The sequence below is a fragment of the Rissa tridactyla genome, chromosome 9, assembly GCF_028500815.1.
Source record: "Rissa tridactyla isolate bRisTri1 chromosome 9, bRisTri1.patW.cur.20221130, whole genome shotgun sequence".
NCBI classification, from domain to species: domain Eukaryota; kingdom Metazoa; phylum Chordata; class Aves; order Charadriiformes; family Laridae; genus Rissa; species Rissa tridactyla.
In genome coordinates this window covers 41,034,657-41,062,638 of record NC_071474.1, presented here as the reverse complement: position 1 = coordinate 41,062,638, position 27,982 = coordinate 41,034,657, and the positions used below count along the sequence as shown (strand labels likewise).

The 27,982-nt window shown below is 38.7% G+C and overlaps 1 protein-coding gene across 2 annotated transcripts in view; it reads left to right on the top strand.

Moving 5' to 3' along the window:
- Positions 1–27,982, top strand: part of AFF2 (ALF transcription elongation factor 2) — a 347,591-nt gene that overhangs the window by 68,910 nt on the left and 250,699 nt on the right. For both annotated transcript variants that reach the window (XM_054214075.1, XM_054214074.1), the window contains exons 2-3: positions 18,362–18,482; positions 25,634–26,524. In XM_054214075.1, the coding sequence (XP_054070050.1) occupies positions 18,362–18,482; positions 25,634–26,524 (1,012 nt within the window). The remainder of the gene's footprint in view (positions 1–18,361; positions 18,483–25,633; positions 26,525–27,982) is intronic.

Sequence of the window (27,982 nt, the reverse complement as noted above, 5' to 3'; positions counted from 1 at the left end):
TCCTTCAGGTTATATGACCTGAAAATAAAAGTATGCAAAAGGATTTAATAAAACATAGGCTACCCTGTGTGAGCACTCTCTCAAGGCTTTTCAAGGAGTAAATGGTTACTATTACCAGAGGTAATGTACTTCATTTGCTCTCCTAAGAAGCTACTTTGATATTAAGAGAAACTCCTGAGCTGGGATTGGAATTTAAACTCCTGTAGGGCATTTCATCTTGCGCCCTAACAGACCAGCAGCTTGTTTGATTCTGAGGTCAACTGTATTACTGGGCATCAGACTGGCTTTAAGAAATTCAGTGTTATTTCTCAGTTTTTTAATTTTTTTTCTTTTTAGTTTGTTCAGCTTCAGTAACGATGTTGAGCTGTTATGTGCTGTGATTACAGAGTAGCTGATGATGGCTCTGTTCAGCGTTTCCCATTAAAAAAAAATCCTACGTATATTAATAATATTTTTCTCTCTCACCAGCTCTGCATTTTAAGTGCAAATTTTTTTTTTCTTCTAAGTATGAAACCATGTGTGGTTTCTTTATTGTAACACAGCTGTAGTTGGTTCCCTAGAGTACTTCTCTGAGCAGAGTTTCCCAAGGGAATAGTAGTACATGGGTGCTTTGAGGTTGAAGAGATTCCCCCCCTTCTTAAAAATGATTCAGTGGAAATATCCATGTAAAGAAGGTGCTATATGTGTGTGTGTATGTTTAAAAATAATTGACGCTTGTGTGTTACATTATGTATTCTGCTGTGATTTTGATAAATACTGTCTGTCTGTTTGCAAAGTAAAGCCAACATTCGAATGCATTAGGGCCTGATTTAGTGTTGGCTGAGGTCAGCAGAGAGCTTCCACTTCATTTTTGAAGGGATTTGGTTCTGGTGCACAAAGAGGAAAAATTAATCCCAACAACCGTTGAGCTGTGCTTGGGATGGAAAGAACAGAAACTGCACGCTGGAATGTGGTACTTGCCCTTAGGTGCCTGGAGGAGATGACCCAATGGAACTAGAAACAAATATATTTTTGCCTTTTTTGCAATTTCAATTTCCATGTTGTATGAGAAAATTGTAGCCCATTAAAATCATTGCTTCATCCGTGAGCCACTTTTCTACTCTGTGCTTTAAAATGCTGCAACAGTTCCAACACAAAAGATACCTATTCGCCTCCTGGGTTTCTCAAGTACTTACATGTATGATTTTTACATGATATGTTTCTTTTAAATTTCCCCCTCTGGTGGCCCAGGTGGTGGGAAATATAAGCTGGGGGCATTTAAGAAACTGGTGCAGTGTAAACGCATCTACACATACATACCTGCTCTGAAATCTGTCTCAATTTAACAAAAAAAACCCTCAGCAAAGATGTCCTCTTTGATGTTCAACACCAGAGCCTTGTGTTGACAAGTGAAGGTTTGAACGCTAAATGTAAACATCACCTGTCCTCCCCTTGCTTTTGGCACTAAGAAATTCCATCGTCTTAATGTATAAAATTGTTTGGCATGGCAGATGAGTTTCATTTTGAGGCAGGAATATGGCTGCTTTTTGTTACAGGCATACGCTCATTTAATTTATTTTTAAGTGTAAAACAGAGACTGGAATTTTGTCAGGTACCATACACCCATGGGTTTGTTTAATTGGACTCACTCTACACCAAGGACTGGCAGGTAGGTGCCTTAAGTGTTCATATTGGACACTGGTTTCTTATGACCAGTTTATCATGGTCAAGTAATATATAAGAAAACTTACTTCTAGTTGATGAGTGAGGGATTATGTTCTGGCCCGCCTGTTAGTTAGTGCTTATCAGTTACTTAGCTGACAATAGGTATGCTCCAATATCTCACATTCTATGCTACTGCACAAATAATAATAGTATTTCCAGTTCTCACAAATTATGATTATTACCCAACTGCTGACGACTGTTCTGTTTTCCTAGTCTTTTCCCTGGAAAGCCCTTTTTTGCTGCCATAGGTCTCTGCATGCTTCCCTACAATCCTGCTGCTCTCCAGTAGGGTTCTGTCAGTGTTTGCTGGATTAGCAGGATAATTTGCTTTCTTGGCATGTTTTGCTTGTCCATAGGGACAGGCTGCTCAAAAGAAGAGAGACCTAACCTGGTGCATCAAGATGCAGAAACTAGTAACTATCATTAGTTCCGAGTTTGAACCTCCCGGCGCTGAACTGCACAGTCTTCAGGAATAGTAAGATTGATGTGTCTGTTGCTAGTTTAACATGCCAGCCCAGCCTGCTTCCAAACTGAGTTGTAGCATTATTATCCTTCAGTGACAGATATGTGCAGTGATGGTGATCTTTGACCTGCATAAAATAAGTCAAAGGAACAAAGCAAAACTTCAAAGAACACGAGTGTGCCCAGCACTTTCAAGCTTATGAGAACAATATACTGTTAGCATGAGTATTGCGGAGATTTAATCGTTTCATCTGTACCTTAGCACGTTTTTGTAATTAGAAATCAGATGATCTTTTCAATTTTAGAGCTAGAATTTCTTTCTCTCCTTTTTCTTTTTTTTCCTCGGAAATCAATCCTATGCTTTGATTTTCCTTTAACATTTTGCGTATCATATACTCTGATTTATCACAAAAATTTATGTTGCATATGCAACTAGTAAAGAGCACTTCTGATCCCGTTTTTAACAAAACAAGTCTTTTGAGCCAGCTGCAGTAAAATTTTCCCAATTCAGACTAATGATCAGGAGAGTGATTGCAAATTCCAGAATTTTCTGATGTAGGGAGCCAGCTAACAGCTATAAAACCCAGAACAAATGCATGCTATAATGTACTTTGTTCATTTATTTCATACCATAAGCATAGTTTTGTTTTAATTATTTATGATAATAAACTTCTGAGTGAAGGCATTCTGCTATATTTTGTAATGATAATGAAACTTGAGTGATGCAGGGCCTCTCCGCAGCATCCTGATATTAAACGTGTCTTGCAAACAAAATAGGGAGTTGGTCATATGCTCTTTTAGGGATTTTTTGCTATTTAAGTAGGGGTTGAAAGCCTGTTTTCTCCTTCTCTCCCGTCTTTCCCTTCCCCTCAAGATAAAACAGGAGCCTAATGCTGTTTCATGTATCAGAAATTCACACTGTTAAAAAGAAGCTCTTAATTAAGGCTCAGTATCCTGCACTTTTTAATGTATGAGAGCTCGTGGAAAGCATCTTAAAGAACCTTTCCAAACATTCTCTGCAAGCTTATAGGGATTATCACAAATTTTGCCCACTGGCTGCCTTTATTATCATGCTACGGGGAAGAAAAGGAGGAGTCAGAAATACAATTAAAAAGGTCTTTGCAAGTCACCTGTAAAGTCCTTATGTGCAAATTATGGCAGATACAAGTCAGAGGCTCTACACCAGTTCATTTCTAGTGGCATGGGTTGTTGTTTTTTTTTTTCCCCTCTCACTGGTGATCTATTTAAGCAAAAGCTATTGAAGCAAAAGGCATTTCCTGGGGAATTAATGATCGGATGGGAGGAGTTGACAACCTAAAGTACAAGTGAGGGCCATCTATCCCAGCCCATCGTTAGTCTCCAGAAAATGTCCTGTACTGAGGTCACTGATTTACTGAATATTTTTTTACTAGTTGTTTTGGGTTTTGTTTTGTTTTTTTTTAAAAAAAAGGATAAAGAGCAGTACCAGTTTTCTCTCTGCATTTTTAGCGATGCTCAAATATTGTGCTTATATTTAATCTGTTTTAACCTGGTAGATTGATAGGATGACATACTGTGCAGTGCTTAAGAACTTTATAAATACTGTATGGAGCATTTATCGAGAATTAATGCCTCTTTATCAGCCAGTTGGAGTCCTTTAAAATTTGTTAGTATATTATTAATTTGTTAATTATTAGCTTCCTGAGTACTAAAATTGAAGTCTTTGGTGGTGGTGGCTGTGGTGGTATTACAACTAAAAAGGGACAAACACTTCAGTTTAGGTTTTAGCCCTTGCAACGTGATAGGTGGGGTGTGTATTTTCTGGTAGGTAGTGCAAATAGAGATGCTGTAATAGTAGCTCCTTAGCATTAAAAAGGGACGTTAATTGACTTGCAGGTAACAGGACTAAGACACGGGCAATGGGAAGTGGTTCCACTCGTGTTGCTGCCACTGGTTCATCCTGTGGCCATGAGCAAGACCTTTAATCTCTCCATGCCTCAGTTTCTCAATTCGGAATGCACGTTGCTAATGGCAGTTAACTGCTTAACTAGTGTTTGCACGTTGTTCTGAATTAAGAGCTGGCAGAAGAGCCTTTCTTCCCTGTGGTTGTTACCAAATTTCTAAATATTAACAAGGGAAAAAAGTGATTTATCTGATGAATGACAGGTTCTCATCATTCGGTGTGACAGGCAGGCCCATCTTCTCCCTTTGCCTGATGATTTCTGTCAGCATTATGAGATGGAGGCCTGTAAAATGTTAAATCTTCTAGATCAGATTGGACTACGAAATCCTGCTTAGACTAATGCTCTGATGTGATTGTGCTGTAATCCAGTGAATTAACAGGATGATTTTTAAAAAGTGGGCAAACTGTATTTTATTCAAAGAAATACTTAGCCGGAATCTGTGCAGAACTGAGGAATGCAATTGGTACAGTTTCCTCAGGAGGGTTCATCCTTGACGAGTTGACTTGGCAGAAACCCGTGAGATCAGTAAGTGTTGATAGACCTACTCTCTGTAAGGGCAAGCTGAGGTATGGAGGGACCGAGACAATTTCTGTTCAGGTAGTGAAACACTGACATGGAGGAGAAAAGAATCTAAGCAGTCGTATAAGCAGATGCTTTTATATTTATAGAGTATATTCCTCCTGATACTAATTCGGTACAATACCAGTTAAAAGAACATAAAGCTGTAGTTCTGTCTTCTGACTGCCGCTTAATGTGTTTAATACCTGGCCCGCAATGGTGAAGAGATCCACACGGCCACAGATGACCTCTTGGAAGCTGAAATCATTAATTAAAATGTTTAAATCATCAAAATAAGTACAGGTAGACGTGAAATGTGGCTATGCGTGTGCAGTCACAGGCCTCACAGCTAATGATATGCAAATTGCTGTAGAGGCTGTTCGTGCGAGCACTGCGCGCTCCTGGCTGACACACTGAAAAGCCGCGTTTGGCCATGGCCCACCGATCCCGGGGCTCCCGGTGCACAGGGAGCCAGCCTCGACAGAGCCGCCTTCTCTGAGGGTCTGGACTGTGCTGGCCATGGAGATGAGCTGCCTTAGAGTAAACTTTGACCCTTCTTGTGGGAACTTCTTACTTGGTGTTTAACTTAATGTTAGGCTTGGTTCTTTTTGCCCCTTCCATCAGCTCTTTTAGGGCAGGCGGCCAGGCGGGATCCGTCAAGGCCCTTGGTTTTGTCTCTCGGGGTTGTCTTACCCATAGGTGGGTGTTATGTGGTTATAAAATCCATTCTGTAAGATTGTTTGCTTGAACAGATGTTACATTGGCTTTAGAGCTGTAATTATTCTTTATTTATGTCTGGTTGCTTGAAACTGGCATTTAAAGAATGACAGGTTCTGGGGTAATACAGAAATGTGGGGGGGTTTGAATTACATACAGTGTGTTAAGTTAATGTGAGGAGAATAATCCACAGTGTAAAAATCAGAGAATCCTTCCTAGACTGACAGTAATATGCACTTTTTTTTTTAAGCTTTCAGTGTAGCAATGCAAGACTTTCAAGTGGAAAATTGTTAATTTACTATAATGAATTGAAATGTGAAAAAACAAATATTTAGTTAATTGCCTCATAAATCTGTCTGTTACTATCAGTGGAATTAAATTGATAAACAGTTCTTTAAAATTAATTTCCACATGGCAATGTGCAGATTTTATTTTATTTTATTCAAACCCCATTAGGTATTTGTATGAAAGAAAACATAAATTTGTATTTCTGTCACATTAAAGAGCGTGTGTGACAAAACACGCATTTCCTACCGTGGGTACTGAGGTTTTAATACATTTGGCATAATGAGGAGAGCTCAACGTTAGTTCTTTTCAAAGGCAATACCAGATGAAAAGTGGAAGTACATCATACTTTCATGATTGTATCATGTCGCTTTACTGTCAATACAGCTTAACTCGGAGTCCGTTTGCTGTTGGGGTCAGAGGACCACGGACATGATGCTTGAAGGTCACATGCGGTTTTGGGCTGTTGCCAGCGCTGAAAGTGCTTTGAGAGGCTGAGGGGAAGACGGGCTCTCTCAGGGGGACTATGAAGCTTATTTCTGGACACTGCCAGGCTGGGAGTTCCTGGTGAGAGGAGGGGGTTGGTGTTTTATGTTACTGGGCCTGTATTGCCTCCACAGCTACGAATTTTCCCAATTCCGAGGCTGCTACAGTAGCACTTGCGGGCCCTTGGTATGAAAGGAGGTGGGAAGCTGAGCGCTCTTGTACTTTAATCACCTAATGACATTATGCCCTGTGCAGTATCAGTTTGTCAAAGTAAGTGGGGCACTACACAAAATTAAATCATTTGATACACTCCATCCTTCCAGCAAATGTAATAAGAACATCCTTGCTGACCTCTTCCAGTGACATTCAGCAGGAGCAAACTTGTCTCGTGGTGTATGACCCAATGTTCTGGAAACGCACATAAAGATAATTCCTTCTTGCTGTATGGTATTGTTAGCTAGTCTTAAATTTCCACTTGATGGTTATCATCCCAGTGTTTAGTGGTGGATGAATGGTTGCAAGTTACAGCTGGTCTTATGGTGAAGTTCAGTGTCTGAGAGTTGGAACTCCTCAGTTTTCCTCCCACAGTCATCTCTTACTTCTTGCATGACCATCATCAACTCGCTTAAACTTTTGTTCCCTCAGTTGTTTTGCTTGACAGTAGTTGCTCCTTCCCAGAGGTGTAATCGAGCATGACTTGCTGTGATTCGTAAAGAGCTTTGAGGAGAAGCCAGCTACAGGGCCAAAATATTAGTGGTAACAGTGACCTATAAGGCTTCAGAGGAAGGAGATGGCAAACGCATTTTCATTTAGCTTTAATAATACTTTAATAATCAAAAGAAGAAATGTAATGTTTAATATTTAAACAGAATTGCATACACTTTCTTCTCATGTTGAGTATTAAAGCAGGATGGAAGCTAGTTTACATATTTTTACAGTAGACTATTGTTAAATACTGAAATGCGCTGGAGTTGGCCATTCTCCAATGCATATGACTCAACTTACATTGCATTTTAATATTTGCATGTTACGTAGTATAACATTTCTATTAGACAAATGGTTGATGGTAGGGAATTTAAAAAGGATGCACTTTTATTAAATAACATATTGTGTTCGTGTTATGAAAATAAGTGATATTCATTTGCTTATTGACAGCAGAAGGGGGACCCAAATAGAAAGGGTTTGGAGTGTAAATAACTATTATTCAGGATGCAGTAATCCATATGTTTGGTCTTGAAAATGCATGGTATAGTTAGTGCTGTGGGATGTGTGCCTGAGACTCTCCAGAGACTGAAGAGCACAGGAGCTTCCTATCTGTTTGCCTGTAATAAGTGTAGGTGTCCCCCAAAAATGCATGTGAATTCTCTTCTCGCATATTCAATAAAGTACAATCAATCTTCTTAAATCAATCAGGTTTTCAGAGCTATATGAGTCGTAAACCTAGTCTGAGATAAGGTGGTAATTTTCAGGTAAGTTGTGAAACTCCTTGCCACAGAGTATTCTGTTTGAGAGTATTCTTTGGAGAAAAGTCTTCTAGAGATGTTAAATACAAAGATACCAGGTCCTTTGTACTTCATACATAGCCTAATGTGCCAAAAATTTCTCCGGGCAGTGTCAATGTTTTGGGGAGCACTTTGCTCTGTTCCTAGGGGCTTTTACTGTTGGCTGTTGTCAGAGGCAGAATGGGTTAAATGGAGCTTTGGTCTTACTTTCTTCTGGGAATTTGGCCTTAAATGGCTGTGTTTGCTTCATTGTGGTATTTCTGTCATTCATAAAGTCAGTTATACATGCGAGATTTCAAGCACATTCAAAACATAATCGGGTAAACATATAATTTCTGTTTGGCTCTGAAAACTGTGGTACTGGGATAATCATTTGCATCACACTCTCCTTAAAAAGTCAAATAATTTCAGACATGAGGTTGTAGTTTTGGCCAGTCTGAGTAAGATTGTGTCATGATTTTGCTCTGTCTGAAGAAGTGAAATTATTTTACTTTTTTTTTTTTTTAAGTGCTCATTTTTAGCTTTCAAATCCCAGGGCACACTTCAAACTCATGTCAGCAACACCTACATGCCGTATTCCTAATAGCACAGCATTCCCATGTTGAGTTAAATTTAACGGTGTTGTTTTTTCAGGGAGCATGGTACATTTGCTTTACTTTTACTCAGTGACGAGGTCTGTGATCTGCTGGCTGGTGTATGTGTTTGGGTGTCAGTACTTACTGTGGGATAGAGGCAAATTTGATTATTCCCCAGTCAGTTGGTTGAAACGTCATGTCTACGATCTATAACATCACTAAAAAAAAAAAGAGAATTGAGCTTTAGCTTGAAGTGTTAATGGCCTGTGGGGTACATTGGGAAGCTTATTTGGTATCTCACTTGATTATTTTTTTTTTAAAGAAATTACTAAATTTCAATTAATTTCCATTTGTGAACGAGGGAATCTGTGCAGTCAATATCTGTTGTAAACAATGACCATAGAAGCTCTGTAGCTCTGGCATGTGCTGGTCTGTACTTAAAACTCTTTAAACTCTTGGCAGTGGATGAAAAAATTTTCTGTTAGCGTGAGGAATGTAACAGAAAAGCTAGTTTATACCAATAAGTTGCTGCTGCTTGGAGCTGGCTGTATTATGAGACCTGGCTTTTTTGTCATTATTAACTGGCTAGGTCCCATCCCCAACCCTCATTGGATTCACTGGGAAAATTGCCAGTAGCATCAGTTGAAGATGAACTATGCCTTTAAAGAGGATGTAAACCTCAGCAATACTGGTGAACTTTGTGCTGCTTTTGTTAAATTATTTTGTCATACTTTATACTTTGTTTATAAATGAGGAATAAACATTATGTTTGCTGAAGACATGAGCAGTATTTGTTATAGATTATCTTCCTCACTAGAAGCCAATGATGGTAATCCATTGACCTGCTGACTCTGAATCTATTCAGGAAAAATAAGTACAAAATGTTGTTATTCTTTCTTAAGCTGTGTGTAACAGGAACCTTGTTGTTGTTAGGCTTTTTAAGGTCTAGTGGAAGGTGGCTTAAAATTTGGAATTTGAAATGTTCTAGGTTCTTTCCAAGCTGATGACCATTAAGTCTCATGAAGCTACAAAGTCATTGCATTTCCTGCAATTTGCTAGTGCCCAAGATGGGCAATATATTTTACAACAATACTGAAAAGGGGATGCATATTTACTTGAATTTGAAACAAGAGCACCTTGTATTTATCTCTCTCCTTTCCAGTAGATATTACTACAACAAATGGAGGCAATTACACAGGGTTTCAACTGAGAGAAGAATAATTTACTTAGAAGATAATTTCTCTGGCCAAAAAGTGTCCTAAATAGCAATCAATTAAATTATATTAGGTTTACGGTACTATTTTTTTGTGCGTTGGGATATCTCTGACTCAGTCTGTATGTGCGCACTGCACACAGCAACCTGCGTGCACTTCTTCAATCTGGAAGTGATGAATGAAATAGTCATCCTACTGAATTCTTAATTTTCCTGTGGTGGTATTCCTCAGCACACGTTAGGTTTAAGAACATGTGGTTAAAGAGCTACACGGCATGTGAAAACGCTCAAGGGAATAGAGATGCCTGTTAGTAAATGAATGCATTTATTAGAGCTGTAGGAGTAGCACGGAAGCACTTCTGTGATAAAATACTCAAGCAGTTGAGTCTGCTGATTCATCTGACTCCAAAAGGCTGTGTTAATCAATGATTGTTTTGTAACTCTTTTAAAAGGCTAGATTTATTTCTGTTAGCTGTCTATTGCATATCATTGCCAATATTTCAAGAAAATACGAATGTGTGGATTCCATTTTTAAGGAGGTGCCCAGGAAAGTTTTGAGTAGCAGTATTAAGGAAAGAAATTTAATTATAAATATGAAAAAAGGCGAAGACAAAAGTAGAGTTCCAAAATGGTTTTCAGCTCAGATGTAAGAATGCAATCTGTACATATTAAGTAAATAAATTAAAGATTTTGTGTTTCCATATACTAAAATACATTTTAATACTTGAAATTGGTATGTGTACAAAAAGAAACTTGAACATTTTCAAGAAATTTTTCATAATTTGAGGTATCCAGGTGTGTGAAAAACAGACTGTAACAAGCATTGTCAGAAGATCTTTAATTGCATCAAATTAGTGTTATACCTTGAGAGTAATACATATACAAATACACACTTTGTAGCAGTACTACATCGTGTTTGCTACTGATGTGTATAAAGAAAAATGCACAGCGTGCAACTAAACACAACTATATTCATCTGTAACCCATTAATACATAGAATGCTGGTGCTGGTGGGCATGTGAGGTATGATGGCAGCTAGGAAGCCATTAGGAGATATACTGCGAAATATGGTTGAATTATAGTATATACTTTGGCGAAGACTTAATGGCTTAATTCCCATCACTGAATTTTGAAGAAACTTCAAATCCCAGGAGAGATCAACAGAATTAAAAAAAAAACCAAAAACCTAAAACCAACAAAACAAAATAAAAAACCCCCAACAACAAAAAAACAAAACAAAAAACCCACCCCAAAACTTAAAAGGAAGAAACCGTCGTATCCTGTTAAACTCATGAGGGCGATGAAATTCAGAATTTAGGTTGAACCTCCTTCCCTGTTGAACACCTCTGTAGTAATCAGGGTCCCCTTACAGTCACAGCGCATTACCTATCTAATAAAACTTCCTAATCCAGCTCCTCTGTCCTGAATGTAATTCACTTGATGCCAAAAGTGCTCATAAATTTCACACTTATGTAAGTTTGCTACAGTCTATCAGCGGTTTAGTGTCATAACTAGAATACTGGGTTCCAGGTGTTTCTGGGAAGTTGATATCAATGCCTAATGTGCATTCATTTAGTAAAAGAAAAAAAAACAACAGCAAAAATAACTCCATAATGTTATCTTAACTAGCTCTTTTATTTACATATCAGATATTTACTCTTAGAAATACCACATGTTGGAAAGCTATTTTATGTGACTGATGTTCTAATTACTGTTTGTCTTTTAATGTCCTTTTGGAGCTGTGGTTATAAGCATTTTTCTCTTTAGTTCCCCCCCCCCTTCCCTTCAGTTTTGCTTTTGTTTCTCATACTGCAAATTTGAACTGACAAGAAGACTGTAATAGGACTCCAAAACATACCTTGAACACACATTGTTAACCAAATTACAATCGCTGATGTCATTTACATGTGTTGCCTTTCAAAGGATGAACATGTTCATTTAATTTGCTTTTTAAATATCCATAACAGTGTCCCCAAGCATTTTAATAAAACAGAAACAGTTAATTATTGCGGAATAAGAATATCCAAATATAGTGGTCTGCAGCTCGCATTTAATATATCTGACAGCACTTCTTTCTTGAAAAGAAAATTGTGTAAATTGCCAGTTATTATAATTTTTAATAAATAAGTCTTATCTTGACTCTGTTTCTCTCTTTCTTTCCCACCCTTCTGCAATACTGTTCAACAACCATACTTTCAGTGGGACCATTTCTATTACAGAGTGATTGAGCTCTGATTTACACATCAATTACCCAACTTCATGGAGATTTTCATGCTCCCCTAGCTGACATCAATGAAGCATAACTGCGTAAGCGCTTTATTTCATCCCAGTTTTTGATAACTCAGACTGATAACTAATCATATTGAAAGACAATGTGCTATGATACAGGAAACAATAAATGCTCCCCTTTGAAACCTCATCTATTCTTTGTACGCTTACTATTCAGGAGCTTATCTCTGTCATCCATTCCCCCAGAATCGTTCTTTCCAAATTCACGTTAAGGAAAGGTTTGGGGCTGCATAATACCAAAAAGAGGAGAAAATTGAGTGAAAATAACATTTTCTAGGTACTTGGGGCGGGGGGGGGGGGAATAACTAAAAAGAATGAAGAAAGTGACAAATGTAAGCCAAACCCTTAGCCTTCTAGCTTAAATTTCCATAAATTGCCCAGGGGTCTCTTGGGTGTTATTTTGTTCGGAGGCTTTAATCTTCTGTATTCTCTATCAAATGTGCTACAGGAATGGCATTGTTTTTAATGCAAATTGTTAAGAGATTTAGCTCATGTGGATAGATAACCAGTGACCATCTCAAGTGTTTCTCTACAGAACTGTTGAACATCAAAGACAGAATATTCTATATTTTAAAATAAATCATTTATCTTGAAGTGCAGTGTTAGATATTTTCTGTGCTAGATACTTTCAGTAACTATTCATGCTATGAGGAAGAACACAACATTAAAGTAAAAGTTAAATATGAAAGATAGTGAGAGGTTGTAAAGCTATTCTGTCATGGCTTGATTGGCCTCTGTCAAGTAGTAAGATTACCAGGACAAAGATGCAAGTTCAATGGTGATAAACAGAGGAAGAGCAATTTTGCTATTTTAAGTGTGGTACTGCTTGTGATGTTTGTCGTTAAGTGAAACAAAGACTTCAGATGAGCAGGGAACATATGTTGAGTTGGCCGTATTTCTGCTTAAAGATCAGGTTTGGAAATGCTCCTCATTCACTGAATACATTTTAAGACCCGCAATAAAATTTAAGACCTGAGGCTGCTTTTTTTTTTTTTTTTTATTTGGAATAAATGTATTGAAATGCCAGCGTGTATACTGGGAGAACCTGAATATACCAAGGAAGCCTGTTCTCTGTCCTTTGTACAATGTTGTGGTACTCTGCTTTGACATGAAATCAACGGCGTTACGGTGAGATAAATCAGGAGTTATGTAGAGGTGAATTCCCATTGTAATGTGTGTGCTCGAAGTAGTCTTTTACCTAGTTTGATTATCAGGTGAAATGCTTTTTGCCTTACATTTTCACTCACATACAATATTCTCATTGACCCGAGTTGGATTTTTCATGTAAGACAAATATGAGTGGTTTGTGAGTGGTTTTTGATTTGGGATGTTTAATACCTTGTGCAGGCATATGAGTTATTTTTCAAGGAAGCCCAGTTTCTGAGTTCACTTCAGCAGATTCCTGAATGCTTGTGGCGGAGCAACAATTCTGTCCCAAAGTCAGAGCTATGAAGAAATAAACTTGGGAAAGGGCTTTCAGATTGCAAATTTATATAATTTTATATCCACTGTGTCTTAGTTCAGAAGCTTGTGTTTATTTCTTACTTCCACAAACGACAAACACTTCAGTTTGAGAACTTCTTTCATCATTTAGGCATATCTGATATTTTAAGGGGTGTGGAATTAGCGGAGGGGGATGTTTGATTTGATCATAGTGTGCATTTTTGTGAATTCAGACATGTCAGTGAGAAGAGCAACTACTTCTTCCCTAACTTGTGGGTGAATGCTGTTTTTCTTGAATGTTGTTCATTTATCCTTGTGGATGTAGACTGTCGCTACTATAAAGCCTCTCTTCTCCAGCTTTTTTATTGATTCTTTCCCTATTGGGCTTTTGTTGTTTTGACTGAATCACCAGAGCAGTGTTCTGTTCTCATTCATGATTCTCCTGCAACATTAGGTGTTTGATCATTTTTTTCCCTCTTCTTCTTTTCCTTCATATCACAGTGACTACTCCTTCAAATTTGTTTGGTCTGACTTCTTTCTTCTGCTCTTTCCCCTGTCTTTCAGGCTCTTGTCTACCTTGTCTAGTCTCCCGCACTTTGGGAGAGTACTTCTGTGGCTTTAGTTAGCACATCTTTTAAAATAAACCCCGGATGCTTGGTCTCAGCCTTTAGCTCTTGGTCTTATTTCTTCAGCTTTCCTTTAACTCTTCCCTCTAACCTCTTGCTCTGTTGCAGTCTGTCCTAGAAGGTTTTTTCTTTTCCCTCCAGATTTTATGTACCATATCCTCTCACTTTCACCACAGATGACTGCACCGTCCTTTCCAGTGCCCCCCCCCTTTTTTTTTTTCTCCTTCTAGTTCTCCTTTCTATTGACAGTGCATGTCAGACTTCCATCTCTTAGAATTAGATCTGCATTTTAAGCTTCCAATCCAAAACCTACGTGCGTGCCTGTTACCTTTTTGCCTTAATATAACCTCCTTCTACCTCAGCCACCTTCTCCATTCTCTGCTTGATGCAGATTGTCCCCGTGGCCATCGTGGGCTGCAGCAGGTATGAAGGGTGCAGCTCCACGGGCCTCGCCGACACTCCGCGGATCCATACAGGCTGAGCACCTGGCCCGTCACAGTGCATCAGCTCACTGCCGTCCCTTAGGGTGTCCGTAGCTGAGAAGAATAACAAATGGATGTATGCTAGTCTGAGTTTAAAGGCTTAAGTATCAAATGCTGTTGTTCAAAATGCGTTTGCAGCCTGCCTCAACATTAAGCATACCAAAACAATAATACAGTTATGGTTAGTATTCTTCCTGCCATATCAAGCACGCCGGTAATCTGTAGGTCAGTTGTCTCGTGCTCCTGTAGCATTCTTACTGCTCGCCTATTCCTGATCTTCTCAGATTTATGTACAGATTTCCCCTTTCAAATTCAATTATTAATCTAATAAGTGGTAACAAAACAATAAAGCTCATGTATTCAAACTACATTGTCATGTAATGGCTACGTCTAGGGAGCTCGCCCTCTTGGATACAGTGAGTATTGTGGCCCACAGCTGTTTTCTTCTAAATCTCTTTTTTTAAAATGTTTGCAAAAATCTGTTTTTGTCATTTCCTGCTCCTCTGGCTTTAGGAGGCATGAAGTATTTCTCATACTAATGAGACAGAATGAACTCTGGTGTTCCTTGTGGTATGTGACTATAGTTTTCACTGACACCTTCACCACTGATCACATATCTGTATTTCACAGAACATTAGTTAAGCTAAATATTAAACATAAGTCCCAGAGATTGCATTGTGGCTGCATTAAGAGTTTCTGGAGAGCATCCCATTAGGTCCTCAGTGCGCTGCAGCCTTAAGATCTAATCAGCATCCCTCTTTGGATTACAAGGAACCCAAAGAAGTTGTTATCCTAATCTATGTATGATCTTATAATATTTGACTTTCCGTAGCCACAATCAGCGCCCTGTCAAGTATTCCCATAGCAAAAGTACATTTGCAGAGAAATAAGCCAAGTAATTGACCTGACAGGATGAGCAACCACTTCCTTTTGACTAGATACTTTGTACACTTAAGGGTGTGATGTGACTGTGTGAGTGGAAAGTTCAAAATGAACCTTTAATTATTATTTTTTTTGGGTTCTCACAAGAGAATATATGAGAGAGAAATTTGGATTGATGCAGAGGTAGCAGTTCACTTAAGGCTTTGCTTGTGTTGTAAAATGGATGCTCACAGTTTGGTAGCCTGTAAATATTGTTGGGACATGAGATATGCCTTTGTGCTCACCCCTTGGGTGCATGGAATAGGTACCTTTCAGAAACACACACGCTAAATGGGAAGGACTTCAGTATGCTGTGCTGGAAAATGCTGGTTTTTGAACCTTTTGCTGTTAACATTGTAAATACTGTCTTAGCTTAAGTTAATATCTTTTGAAAGCCATCATGCCATTTTGAATTACTGCTGTTTTCATCATTTTTGAATTTGTAGTTTTGTAATGTGTCACAAAACATATCTAAATAGCCTTAGAGCCTCTGCTGCTTTTTCTCAGATAGGATATGGCATAATGCCTCACTTGGTTCCCTACATACTTTGCATGCTTGAGACCAGAGCCTGCTTTTAGATAACATAGTGCTGGAACCTCACATGAAGGGTGAGATCTATTCTGTGCTGTAATCTGTGATCTGTGTGTTCAGTGGCCAGATTCAGTTTGATCTGAACGGGCCCAAGATTTCATCCTGAAACTCCAGGCCAAGGTTGCCATTGGGAAGCTGCACCCCTAACTTTCATGAATAATTCTTTCTGAAGTGAATGTTGGCAGTGCCTGGGATAGGACTGCTCCCATAACCAAAGATAACTCATGCAGGATATAAGTCCTGTTTATAAGTCTGCTCTGCTGACATTGAGACTGGGCTTACGACTTCATAGTGATCTGATCTTGCTGTAAGAGTCACACAATCTATGGGTCAAACTGCCAAAAAAATCCCTGGACAGATCTCCCGTGAAGGGGGTGAATACAGCGTGTTCCTACTGCTTCTGGGCTGGATTATTCCCATACCTGTGGATTTTAATCTTGATTTAGGACATGAAAGGAAGGGAGACTTGTGCCCCTCTTCGCCTTTTAGTGAACAGATCGCTTGTGGTTCGCAGTATTGTGTCAGCAATATGATCACGTATAGTATATTAAAGTGACTGTTGCTTACAACAGTTTCCCTTCCGTCTCCCTCAGGAAACCAGCAAATAGTACTATACCTTCTGCAAAGTACCAAGAATGATTATAACAATATTCTGGAGCTTGATGTTGGTGCCAGTGATGTCACTACATCAGGAGGTGTTATAAATAAATAAATAAAATGTGGCATCTTTTCAGCCTTCTAACATGTAAAAGAAAATGGGGACGGAAATCATTCAGCTCAGCCTATGTAGGTGGCTTTGCATTCTGTTTACAAGCCGTACTCAAGCCTTATTCAATCCAAGCCTGAGTGATCTTGAATTGCTTAAACCAATTATTGTTTCATATTTTTTATTTAGGGATCTCATTGTGGCATTAGCCTTTCTTTTTTTCTTTTCTTCCCTATACAAAAACAAGTATATGAGTGTAAGGATACACGGAGTCATCAGGCAACAGACATATGCTTTCCTGTGCTCTCTGCAGGGCTTGCAGGTTCAAACACAACCTGCCTGAATCATAAGAACTTTAATTGAGTAGATAAAGAGGTCCTCGTAATTATAAACTGCAGTAGGTATAACAAGAGGCTAAATACATAGCTGTGGTTTTAATTAGCTGGTGCTTCAAATTAGTAATTGTGGTTTCACTCAGAAATCAGTGACTTTATACACTGTTAAAGCCTCATCACTGTGCAGTTCATTCCTCATTATATCTCTCGGTGTGAAGCTTTCAATACAACATCATGCTGAGCTAAAAAGGCAAAAGTTGTAGATATTTGGTTATCTTCCAAGTGCAGTGGAGCTCTATGGAGATTTAATTCGTTCTCGCCAGAGAAAGGAGAATTAACTGGGTTTTGTTACATATATAGTATGTACGTTTGTATGTATGCATTCGTACATAGGGGTGTGCATGGCTGTGTGCATGCATGTCCAGAATCTATCAGGAAAATACTGCTTACAACAGATAACATCAGTGTGTAGACTGAATCTGCTATTCAAATTGTTGTCTGGAATTTGGTAGCTAACTGACTGACACAAAGCACAGCCAAAAGCCTTATAACAAATCAAATACGGGCTGAAAGCACAGAAGTGTCCCTTAATGCTTGTCACATGAGAGGCTGTCAGTGCAAGTTGAAGCATGCATCTTTTCCTTTCCTCTTTCCTTTCCTCTTTTTCCCCCCTCCTTCAGGGCTTTAATTATATCTTTTCCCTCAGAGGAGCACGAGATAGTCTGCAAAGCCAAGAGACCAAAGTACTTCAGTGCTATTCAGGGGAGAAGTGAATCTGGTCTCTCAGCTTGTCATCTAGGTCTGGCAGGTGCACAGAGTAAGCTGACATACAGATAAGTGCCATTCGCCATTGCTACACTGAGGTGCTAGATCCTTTTCTGTTTGTGTGTGTGTGTAGAATTACCTGATACAGGAATCAGCTATCATTAAGTCCCTTCTGGGAGCCTGCTGTAAACCCACTTTTTAAAACCCGCCTGACACCCACAATGAAGCTGTACATAAATTTTAACAAGTCCATGGGACAGAATTAGGTGGTCTCAATCACGTGAGGCTGAACTAGAGCATTGGGATGGATGGAGACAGGTGTTACACAGTTAAATGAATTTGAAGATGTTGCTGTGCTTCCTTGACTTCGCATTTGCTTTCTCATCACAGATACTTTCTTTGTGGGCACACACGCCTGTGTTTGTGTGTCTGTGCGCGTGTATTTTACAGACTGTTCATACAAATGCGTCAAAATATAGCTTGTTCTTCCGCATAATGTTCCCTTAATTTGGAAAGAATATTTTGTCTGTTTTCATTGTAGAAGTGTACTGTCTGTCCTACTGGCCAGTTTCGTATAGTATTATGATTCCAAATCTACATTCGGGAAAATTATTCAGTGGCTGCTTCTTTCTTTCAGAATTGTCCTCAGCAGTTGCATTGTTTCTGATGGTTTTTTGCTCTTACTGATACTAATGAACATGTAACTAAATTATGGGGAAAATAATGTGTTGTCTTTTTTTGTCTTTTGCTTCTGCAGTCACTATGAGCAAGACCGGAGTGCACTTAAGCGGAAAGAATGGGAGAGAAGAAACCAGGAAGTCCAGCAAGATGAAGATCTCTTTGCTTCAGGTTTTAACCTCTTTGGGGAACCCTACAAGGTAAATTGCATTGTTATGCTTTGCATTTTCAGAATGTCTTGTACCTGAATGCATTTTACAAATACAAATAAAGCTTCTCATCACCTGTAAGAAATGAAAGTATCAAATCTGCCTTGGTACTTATGCTCTTGAATACGCTGATTATCCAAAGCAGCATATGACAGCAGAGCAAACTGAATGCTCTGCCTAGCGCTGCATACTAGCATTGACAGAATCAGGAATTTTGGTTACAGTCCAGTTCAAGATTTCTTCCTCTAAACACACAGCAAAGTCCTGCAGTAGAAGTAGGTGCAGCTGATATCTCTACAAGTGGGTTTGTACATACAAAGCTAGCACTTAGTCCTTTTATTTTCAACAAGAAAATATACCTGAGTTGTTAAAACCAATGTCCTCTCTACAGATAATGAGTTCATAAGCTTTCTTGTGCAATCATAACCATCCAAAGAACTCTTTCGGGAGCCTGCCTGAATCTTTGGGGAGCATAACGAGGGTATGAAAGGGAATTATGACAAGTCTTATTCTCTCTAAGGAGCTTTGCTGCCTGAGATTTTCATCACCAAGGGATGTCCCCCTTTATGATTTCTGCTGCTTTGATTTTCACTAAGACGTTCCCTGAAGAATTCATCAGAATGTAAATTTCCATATCTCTTTCTCCTCCCAATCAGTGACATCCATTGAAAGGCCACCACTTCATCTTTCCATTTTACATTGTTAGCAGCTGTAGGGAGCATGAGGGCTCTTTGAAAATCGCCCGAAAAGGAGGAGGAAAGACTGGCATTATTATCAAATGGTGTCTAATAATTATAGACTGGGAGACTGTGGCGGATACACTTGACTCTTAGCTGCACTTTGGTTCAGGCTGACTTAAGGAGCAACAGGCCTCACGTCCTTGGGGTGAACCTGTGGGCTGGAAAGCCCCTGGCTCACATACAAGGGAGTGAGGTGTCATGAAAAAGATTACGAAAGGTGGTTTTGAAACCCAAAAGCGCAAGATAACTGAAGCACAAAACAAGATATTAGAGCTACAACAAAGGCATCTATTTTGTCTGTACTGTTCACTAGTACCCACTTACTTCACGTAATAATATTACCATCAGGATGGGCCCAATTTGCGCTTTCCCAGTATTGCAGCTGGACTGCCAGGTGCAGTCTACCTGTGAGCAGGGATACTCTCAAGGGTAGAGATTCCTAACCTGAGACTAAGAGATCTTTCCTTAACCAAGGCGGGGAGATCTCTTACCCACGACAGGTCCAAGTCTGAGACTAAGATTGGATCTAGCAGCACCTAGGCTCCAGAAGGAGTTTAGAAAGCAAGGGCGTCCACTCTGAACCTTATAACTCGACGAGAGGGTCCTCCTTACTCTTTGCATCTCCGGTCTCCGTGTGAATCACTCTAACTTGATTCTAATTCAATTTGCCTTTGTATGTTTCTTCTATGCGGCAATTACTAAGGTGAACCTTGCCATCAAACTTACTGAACCTTGTCAAACCCCTGCTAAACTGTGTTAAATGCCATCAAACTTATTGAACTCTGTCAAATTATTATTTTACCTCAATAAAACGTATTGCTGCTTTTCTCTTTTGAGTGAGGTCCATTCCACTCATCCGCGACAGAGACTATGCAGCCAAATAAGGACTATGCACCAGGACAGTTTGTTTGTGGGGTTTTTTTGTTTCATTTTTATAAAAATCTAATCAATGTACTATTTCTGCATTGGAGCACATTTTAGCACCCTTATTTATGGGAATAATAACTTAATATTACCTGATATTTTTAAGACTTCCAGCAGGTTGTATAAATGTTTTTGTTCATGTAAGTGGTCATTTGGAGTTCAGTAGGTACACCAATATGCAAACCACAGCAAAATTTTGTGTCAGGAACTAAAAACACGTGCCCACAATATCTGTTGTACCATTAGAATGGTAATACCTGATTTTTCATCTGTTTAGTGTGCATGTATTTACACCAAGCATACACAGAGCGTATGTTTTGTTAAAAACTGAACAAGTACAAAGCAAAAAATTTTCCTGGTGATTTTTCTGAGCAGTTTTTTTTAATTGCTTTTCACCTGCTTGGCAAAGAATTTTGTCAGATCTGTGAGACTGAGCAAAACATAATGTACTACTATCTTAAAAAAGCACTGTAATTATAAATTGTGAAAGATAAAAATTAAGAGGAAATTGCAAGTAAAAATCTGTCTTAAATTTGCAAAACAAAGAGAACCAAGACTGAGTAGGAAAGCTAGGTCTTCCCTACGTTTTAAATTATGGGGGAAAAAAAAAAAAGACAAAGTGATAGACTGGTAAGATTTTAAGTTCTGCATAGCAAAGAACCAGCCACAATACAGTTTCCTGGGAACTAACGAAAGCTGGATCTAATTCTTAGTGGATATTTAATGACTTGTATTCTTAAGCAAGTCCAAAGCTGAATTCAGGGTTTTGTTCATGTTTATTCTAAACTCAAATGAAGAGGCCGTGAGGTGAGAACAAATGTGCTGCGTGTTCAATTTGAATTCCTTTCCTATTTTGAGAGGAACAGATACTTCTGTGTGGATGAGCCTCAAGGCCTGGTGCAACACAAGAAGCTGCACCCATCTTGGGTCTTCTGGTTGCTCTCAGTGGGAGCAGAATGAGATAAAACACTGCCCAGCAAAGTCAACTGTTGTGGCCTGTGATGGGCACAAGGTTTGCATCCTCAGCTGGGCCAGCTCTACTAATGAGCATCAGCTCAAGCGATGGCTGGTACGTTTCTGAAAGATCTGGGGGGGTGAGATAAGATAGAGACTACAGTGGTAAAGGGAAGGTTGGCAACGTCAGGTCTCAGGAAATAGAAAACATCTCTTTTCCTTTCTTTTATTCCCAGACCTAATGTCCTTACTTGTTTATCATTCCTTCCTCTCTTGCTTCAACAGTAATCCAGAGAAGGGACTGTTGGGGTAGGGAGCACCACCACTGCTGTTTTGATATTTTAAAGACTAAACAACTGTCAGCTGTTCTAAGATCGCTCTAAAGATGGGGATATTAAAACTTGGTCAAAGGAAGAAGCCCAGGTTTTCTTACGGAGCTTACTGCCATTGCGTATCATGAGACGTGTGGAGTATCTGCCTCCATCTGTCATCTCTTTGCTCTATCTGTTAGAGCATCATCTTTTTTTCTATCTCTCTGTCAAATGAAACGTAGGTGATCATTGTGGTTTTGGACAAGTGCATGTTTCTACATTCATTCTTTGTAATATATGTATGTGTACACATACATGAAAAGAGATATTTATTTCTGTGGGTGTATAAAATACATCTGTACATGCTTATTAAAAGATAAAAATGTTCTTTTGAAGCTTCGCTGTCTCATGTGGAGGAACACCGCCTTTGAGAATGTGCTGACATCCAGCATTGTTGGGGTGGTCGGGCAGTGGGGGCTGGGTTGCCATTTAATGCAAGTGGATTGCAGGTCTTGCCTTCGAACTCTGGTGCAACCTGCTAATGCTTGATTTCGCAGAAGTGATCAGAGAAGGGCCTGCAGTGTGATGACAACAGACTTTGAAAAAGCAATTTCAGAGTTTTCCTGAGCGAAGCTGCAATTTTACTACTGAATTGTTGATATCTTTTAATGTTTTCAATTAGTAAAGAATTTCAAAGACGAGTACTTTAGAGAAAACAGTAGGAGTATTTTTGTTACTTTTCAAAAGAATTGCCTCAGAAAAGTTCGATTTGAGAACGAGAGCCCGATGGGCAGCATTTCCATTGGGGAGCCTTTGGTGAATGCGAAATCATTTCTGTTTTTCAGGTAAAGCCCCTCCATGGTATCCAAGCTTAGCATAAAAAAGATCTCAGCTTCTAATCCATGGAGGATAGTCTATCTATGAGGCATGAGAAAGCGAAGGAATTATGAAACCTCAAGTTTCATACAAATTTTCACAAAACCCTTGTAAATTGGGCCTATAAGTTTGAGTGTATTAGTTCTTTTCTTTGTAAAACTATAATGCAATAGCTAGCTAGCAAATTAGTCTTCCAGTAGGATTCTATTACAGATCTTTTTGAAAGCAATGGAAGCAAATGTAGGAAGGTGTACGTTTCCTAAATTAACAAGAGCCTAGAATGAGGGGGAAGGCTACTAGCCATGAGTCACAAACCAGACGTATAATTTATGCCTTGGAATACTCAGAAAATGCTTCATTTCCTTGATAGCGGCGAAATTGTGATTCAACATCTGTTCAGAAAATAAGATGTACAGAGGTTTTCTTTAAGAAATCAGCCAATTATCCAGAATGTAAAGGTAGAAATTGTCCCCCCTCTGGAAGTAACAAAGAACAACCAGAAGTTATGACTGGATTTTTGGTTTGTCTTGCTGGTATCCAGGCTTGTCAAGAATACTCTGCTTCTCACGAGACACCCTGAATTGGTTGAGGAAATAAAATAAAAACGTTAATGTTATGCTTTATGTTTTAAATGCCGATAGTACACTGCACTACATACCTGAGCTAGTTCAGGTTGTGATGCACAAGTCTGGTTTTAGCTGTGTGTGCTCTAGTTTTATATAAGCATAACCCAAATTGCCGCTTACATTCACTGTCTGCCTTTTGCTTTGCAACCTGGTCCAAAGGCCATTGAAGACAGTAATAATCCTTCCACTGACTTCAATAACTATTGGATATGAGCTTTAGTGCACTTAAAATATGGTAAGGATGTTTAAGTTAATTTAATCTCCATGCTTTTCAGGACATATGTTTTTTTTATTAATGCCCCCTGTAAATAACTACAAATAGTAATATCTAGCATTTATACGGTATCTTTTATCCCCAGGATGTGAACATTCTGCATAAAACAGAGTTAATATCAAGCAAAACTATATTTATCATTATGTGATGTGTAAAAAAAAAAAAAAAAAAAAAAGTAAGTTGAGAGAATCAGATATCTCCAACACTGAAATGATTGAAAAGCTCTAAATTCCAATTAAAATATTGATTCCCTCTGTGAGGATCTAGACAAGAGCCATTTAATGTGCTCTGATGTTGAAGTGTTACAGTGATGATACGTTGTCAGTACTTTTTTTTTAAAAAAAAAAACAAAACCTTCTGCTTTCTGGAAAATAAGCTAAACGCACCCTGGAAGTGTAGCTGAAGCAGAGGTGAAGGTTGGTGGTCAGGCTTTTTTTGATACTTGATTGTTTCCCATGTTCCCATGTGCTATCCCATAAGGAGTTAAAGCGTTTGGGGAAGGAGGAAACAGAACAAGTATGTAAGTGTTTAGACTTCGCATCATAATTCCTGCTGGGCCCTTAAGCACAATGGAATCTCCTTGTTTTAAATTTGGGGGTTGAACAGAGAGAGCCTGGTTTTGGCTGCTGCCCAAACAGCTCATTGTGCAACTCAGTTGAAGGAGACTGCTCATATACAAAGAGCTTATTCTTGCCTTAGCTAGAATATAATTTTTGCCACTAAAATGACCAACCTAGGGACTTAGTGAATAAAAGTGATTCGTGATTCTCCACAACTGGGATTATTAACTGTGTCAGTTAGGAGCACTGGCAAAATGTATATAGATGAGAACCACATTGAACAGTTAATTTTTAAATCACTGCCTCAGTGCAGTGGTAATATATGTTACAATCCCTGAGAATGAGCAAAAGGAAATTTGCATTTATTATCTTCTTTTTCAACATTTTTTTATGGCATGTGCAGTACTACAGAAAAAAAAATATCTTTCTGCAATATTCTTATCTCCTGACTAGTTCAGCAGTGGGTAATATAAGCAGATATTTCAGGAGAAATCCATGCGTGGATTTTTTTCGTCATTCAAACTTCTGCTTAATACTTGAGGAAAGTGGTATTAGTGGCACGGTAGGATCCCTTGTCAAGGAATGAATTGTGACACTCTCTAACCAAGCATGAGCTCATAGTGTTGCCTTTCCCCATCTTTATGGCCTGATGTTAAAGCATCTTTAGACTGTGGCACTACTGGCTTTATTGAATGAAAAAAACCCAAACCAAAGATAAGTAAAAGTATAGTTGGCTGTATCCTGAAGTATTTTATGTACACTGCAACTTCGTCATTTAATTCCAGGCTGTTAACCAACTGCTTGAGCAGGAACTATAGTGTTGCTTTGTTTTTATCCTTTGAGTCTTGTAAAGTAATAAGCATGGGGAATAACATGTTTTAGTTCTCTGCTGGTCATTTCAATGGAACATAAAGGTCAATAAGAAGGCTGGTACTTTGGGCCTCTGTGGGGTGAGTTAGAACAGGAAGAGAGAGGAAATTAGCTGCCTATTAATTATTTTGTCCAGCTTTTTACAAGTGAAAGGAAAAAGGAAATAGAACCAAAAACGTCCACTTCATGCTTCAAAATAAAAAGTATAATAGCAGTGAAACACAGATGAGTCAGTATTTATTTAATAATTACTGGAATTCAAAAAAAAGCATGTTTCACAAATACAACCAGTCTGCAGACAACGGAAGAATCTTCATACTTAAGAATGTGGCAATCATGTCTATTTATGTCCTGTAAGAAAATATTTTTGAGTGATCTCTTATTTGAAGCTACTGTAGCATTTGAGTGGGTAGAAGCTTTTTCTTTTCTGGATTCAGATGGTAGATACCTCAGGTCAAACTGAACCCTCTACAGAAAAGTAATTGGAGTTACACTGCAGTGAAGAGTTTGGCGCTATATGTTTATTACGGACTACCCAGCTTCTATTTATGGCAGGAGTACGGGTCAAAGGGCTGATAGAGCAATAACATACTTAAATAAACTGTGTGATTGCAATTCAAATGCTCAGTAGCCAGTAATTGCACGCTCATGTTTTGCACGATGTGAAATGAACAAGCCCAACATCTCTGACATAAAACCAGCTTATTTTGCTCCTAACATCCATAACTGATGCAATTTAAACACTTCTCTGAGAGCATATTTAAGAAAATGGGAAGCAGTATACAAGTGTTACTCATGCAAGCCTGTTTCGAGAGATTCTTTGAACACAGTTATTGATAGGTTTTTCTTACATAACATATGCAAAATGTAATTGAAATTAAATTAAATGTCAGCATGACACCATTAAACAGCTAACATTTGCCATCTTCTAAGACAACTATTCTGAGCAGTAACTTTGTAATCAAGAATTTACTCACTCTTCCTCTATTTATTTTTTGATATTTTAGACAAATAAAGGCGATGCCCTTGCAAACCGTGTCCAGAACACATTGGGAAATTATGATGAGATGAAGGACCTGTTGACCAACCATTCCAACCAGAGCCACCTTGTAGGAATCCCAAAGAATTCTGTCCCACAGACACCCATTGACAAAAATGAACAGAACTTTTTCCCAGAGCCAAGAAACAGGATGATCCCATCTCATCAGATCAGTGGCCACTCATCGACATCAATGCCTCCACCTTCTTCATTGTCATCTAATTCTACTTTGCTACACAGTCACCAGAGCAGCAGGAAGTCAAGGACAGACTGGTCACGTGGTGGTCACAACTCTAGTGGGGCCCAGCCAAGCCAATCCAGTAGTCAGCAGAGTCGGACAAAACATGGCTCTTCTCATGACCAGCCACAGAGCAGGTATGAAGACCTCTATAATTGTCAGAGTGAGCAGCATAAAAGTGGAGGAACTGAGGAAGCAAATTCTGTGGCAGCATCTTCACATTCAAGGAGGCATACTCATTCAAAGTCAGCAGCTGGAGAACATACTTACAAAGAAAATAGTCATTCGAAGTCACCCACAGAGCTTGAGTTTGTAGGTCATGGTCCTGGATCTCCACTTCCTTCCACATCTTTGCTATCTGCGAACAATGGTCTTTCAACCCAGAATTTCCCACCAGGACTTCACTGTAAAAACAGCATGGTCCAGCAAAAGCCTACAGCGTATGTCAGGCCTATGGACGGTCAGGACCAGGTACCCAATGACTCACCTGAACTGAAACCTCCGATAGAAATTGAGAGTGGATATGGAAATCAGTCCTTTGGAACACTGCTGGAAGGAAAAGTGAACACACCTAGTTCGAAGAACAAAGTACCAAAGCTCAACATTCCTCCTGTTACTGAAGTAAGTAATTTAAAATATCTTCTTTCTTGTACTGCTTGAGTATTTCATGCACTGAATATTTTCCCCTGGAAATATGCAGTTCCATTTCCTGGAATTATGGTCTAAAACATTCCTTTTCTCTAGAATGTGCATGGCTACTTTTGGCAAAGTTTGTTGTGATAGTCCCAGTAGCAATATTTAATGGCGTTTTAAAAGCATGGTTTGGAATGCTAACATTGCTCGTTTCTGATTAATATTAAAAGGCTAGATCTCTGTTGGGTGTAATATATTTATACCAGCTAGAATTCTGGACAGAGAACTCTAATATCTCAGTTCATCTGCAGTTTTCACTCTTGCATTTTCAGTTAGGAGCTAGTTTGATAGAAAGATTGCTGTTTTAAACTCTAAGGAAAAATGCCAGTGTTCGAATTTCAGTGGTACTAAATAGTTCTACCAGTAAGGAGTTGATTTGCAGAGTTTGCTAAATTCCTGTTGCTTTTAATGGAATTAATGTGGCTTAAGTTCTGAGTAACGCTTACGAAAATGTGTCCCATTAAAGCTTTTATGCATTTTGAAGAGCTCTTAATATCGGGATTCAGTCCCAGTCTCTGCTACCAACAGTTTAAGCTGTTGAATTTTGTATTGCTGGTCAGTACAGTAGTCCTGTGAGGAACATTTTAGCTGGTTCATATTCATGTCCATTCCAAGCACAGATGTATAATAAGGATACCAATTGAACTATTTATTCTCTGTATACTTTTTCTCTAATTCTGAGTTTCTCTAAAGCAGTAACCTTTGCAAGGTAGGTTTATAGTGTACGCATGAGCAAAATGGCAATATGGGTTTTTCATAGCTTTCTGTTTCCCCCAAAATATTTCCCTGCTTGGTAATATTTTTATACTAGGAATGAGGAGCGATGCATTCTTAAACCACTTTATTGCAAAAGGTCAGCTTTTTCTATTGGAGTAATTGTTTCAAGCCAATAATTTGTTTGACTATTTAAAAACTTGATGTTATTTATTAACATTCCAGGCAGCAACAAAGACTGATGTGTTTTGCAGTAGAGCTTGGAATAATTTTCTGGGAACTGCATCTGAAAACAGTAAAAGGCCTATTTATATCAAGTGGAAGCTGAGGGTTGCTTGCAGATGGTGTTTTATTAGAAAATGTATTTGTTAATAAACGTAGCTTTGTACAAGATTACTTTACAGATGTTTCTGTTTATTTTTACCTTAGGTTAAAAATCTGCTGATGTAGATGGCTTCATAGTCTGTTGCGATTTGTTGCTAGCATTGTTTGGCAAGTAAATAATTGCATACAAAGGAAATAATGATGTTGCAAAAGCAAATAGATTTTTTCACTTTTGCCATCTATTAACGCTGTGAGTCAACAGAGGTACTTTAAAGTGCAGCATTAATATGAAGTATTTTTGAAATAGAATGTACCTTTTGCAATTTGGATCAACTATCAAGAATGTAT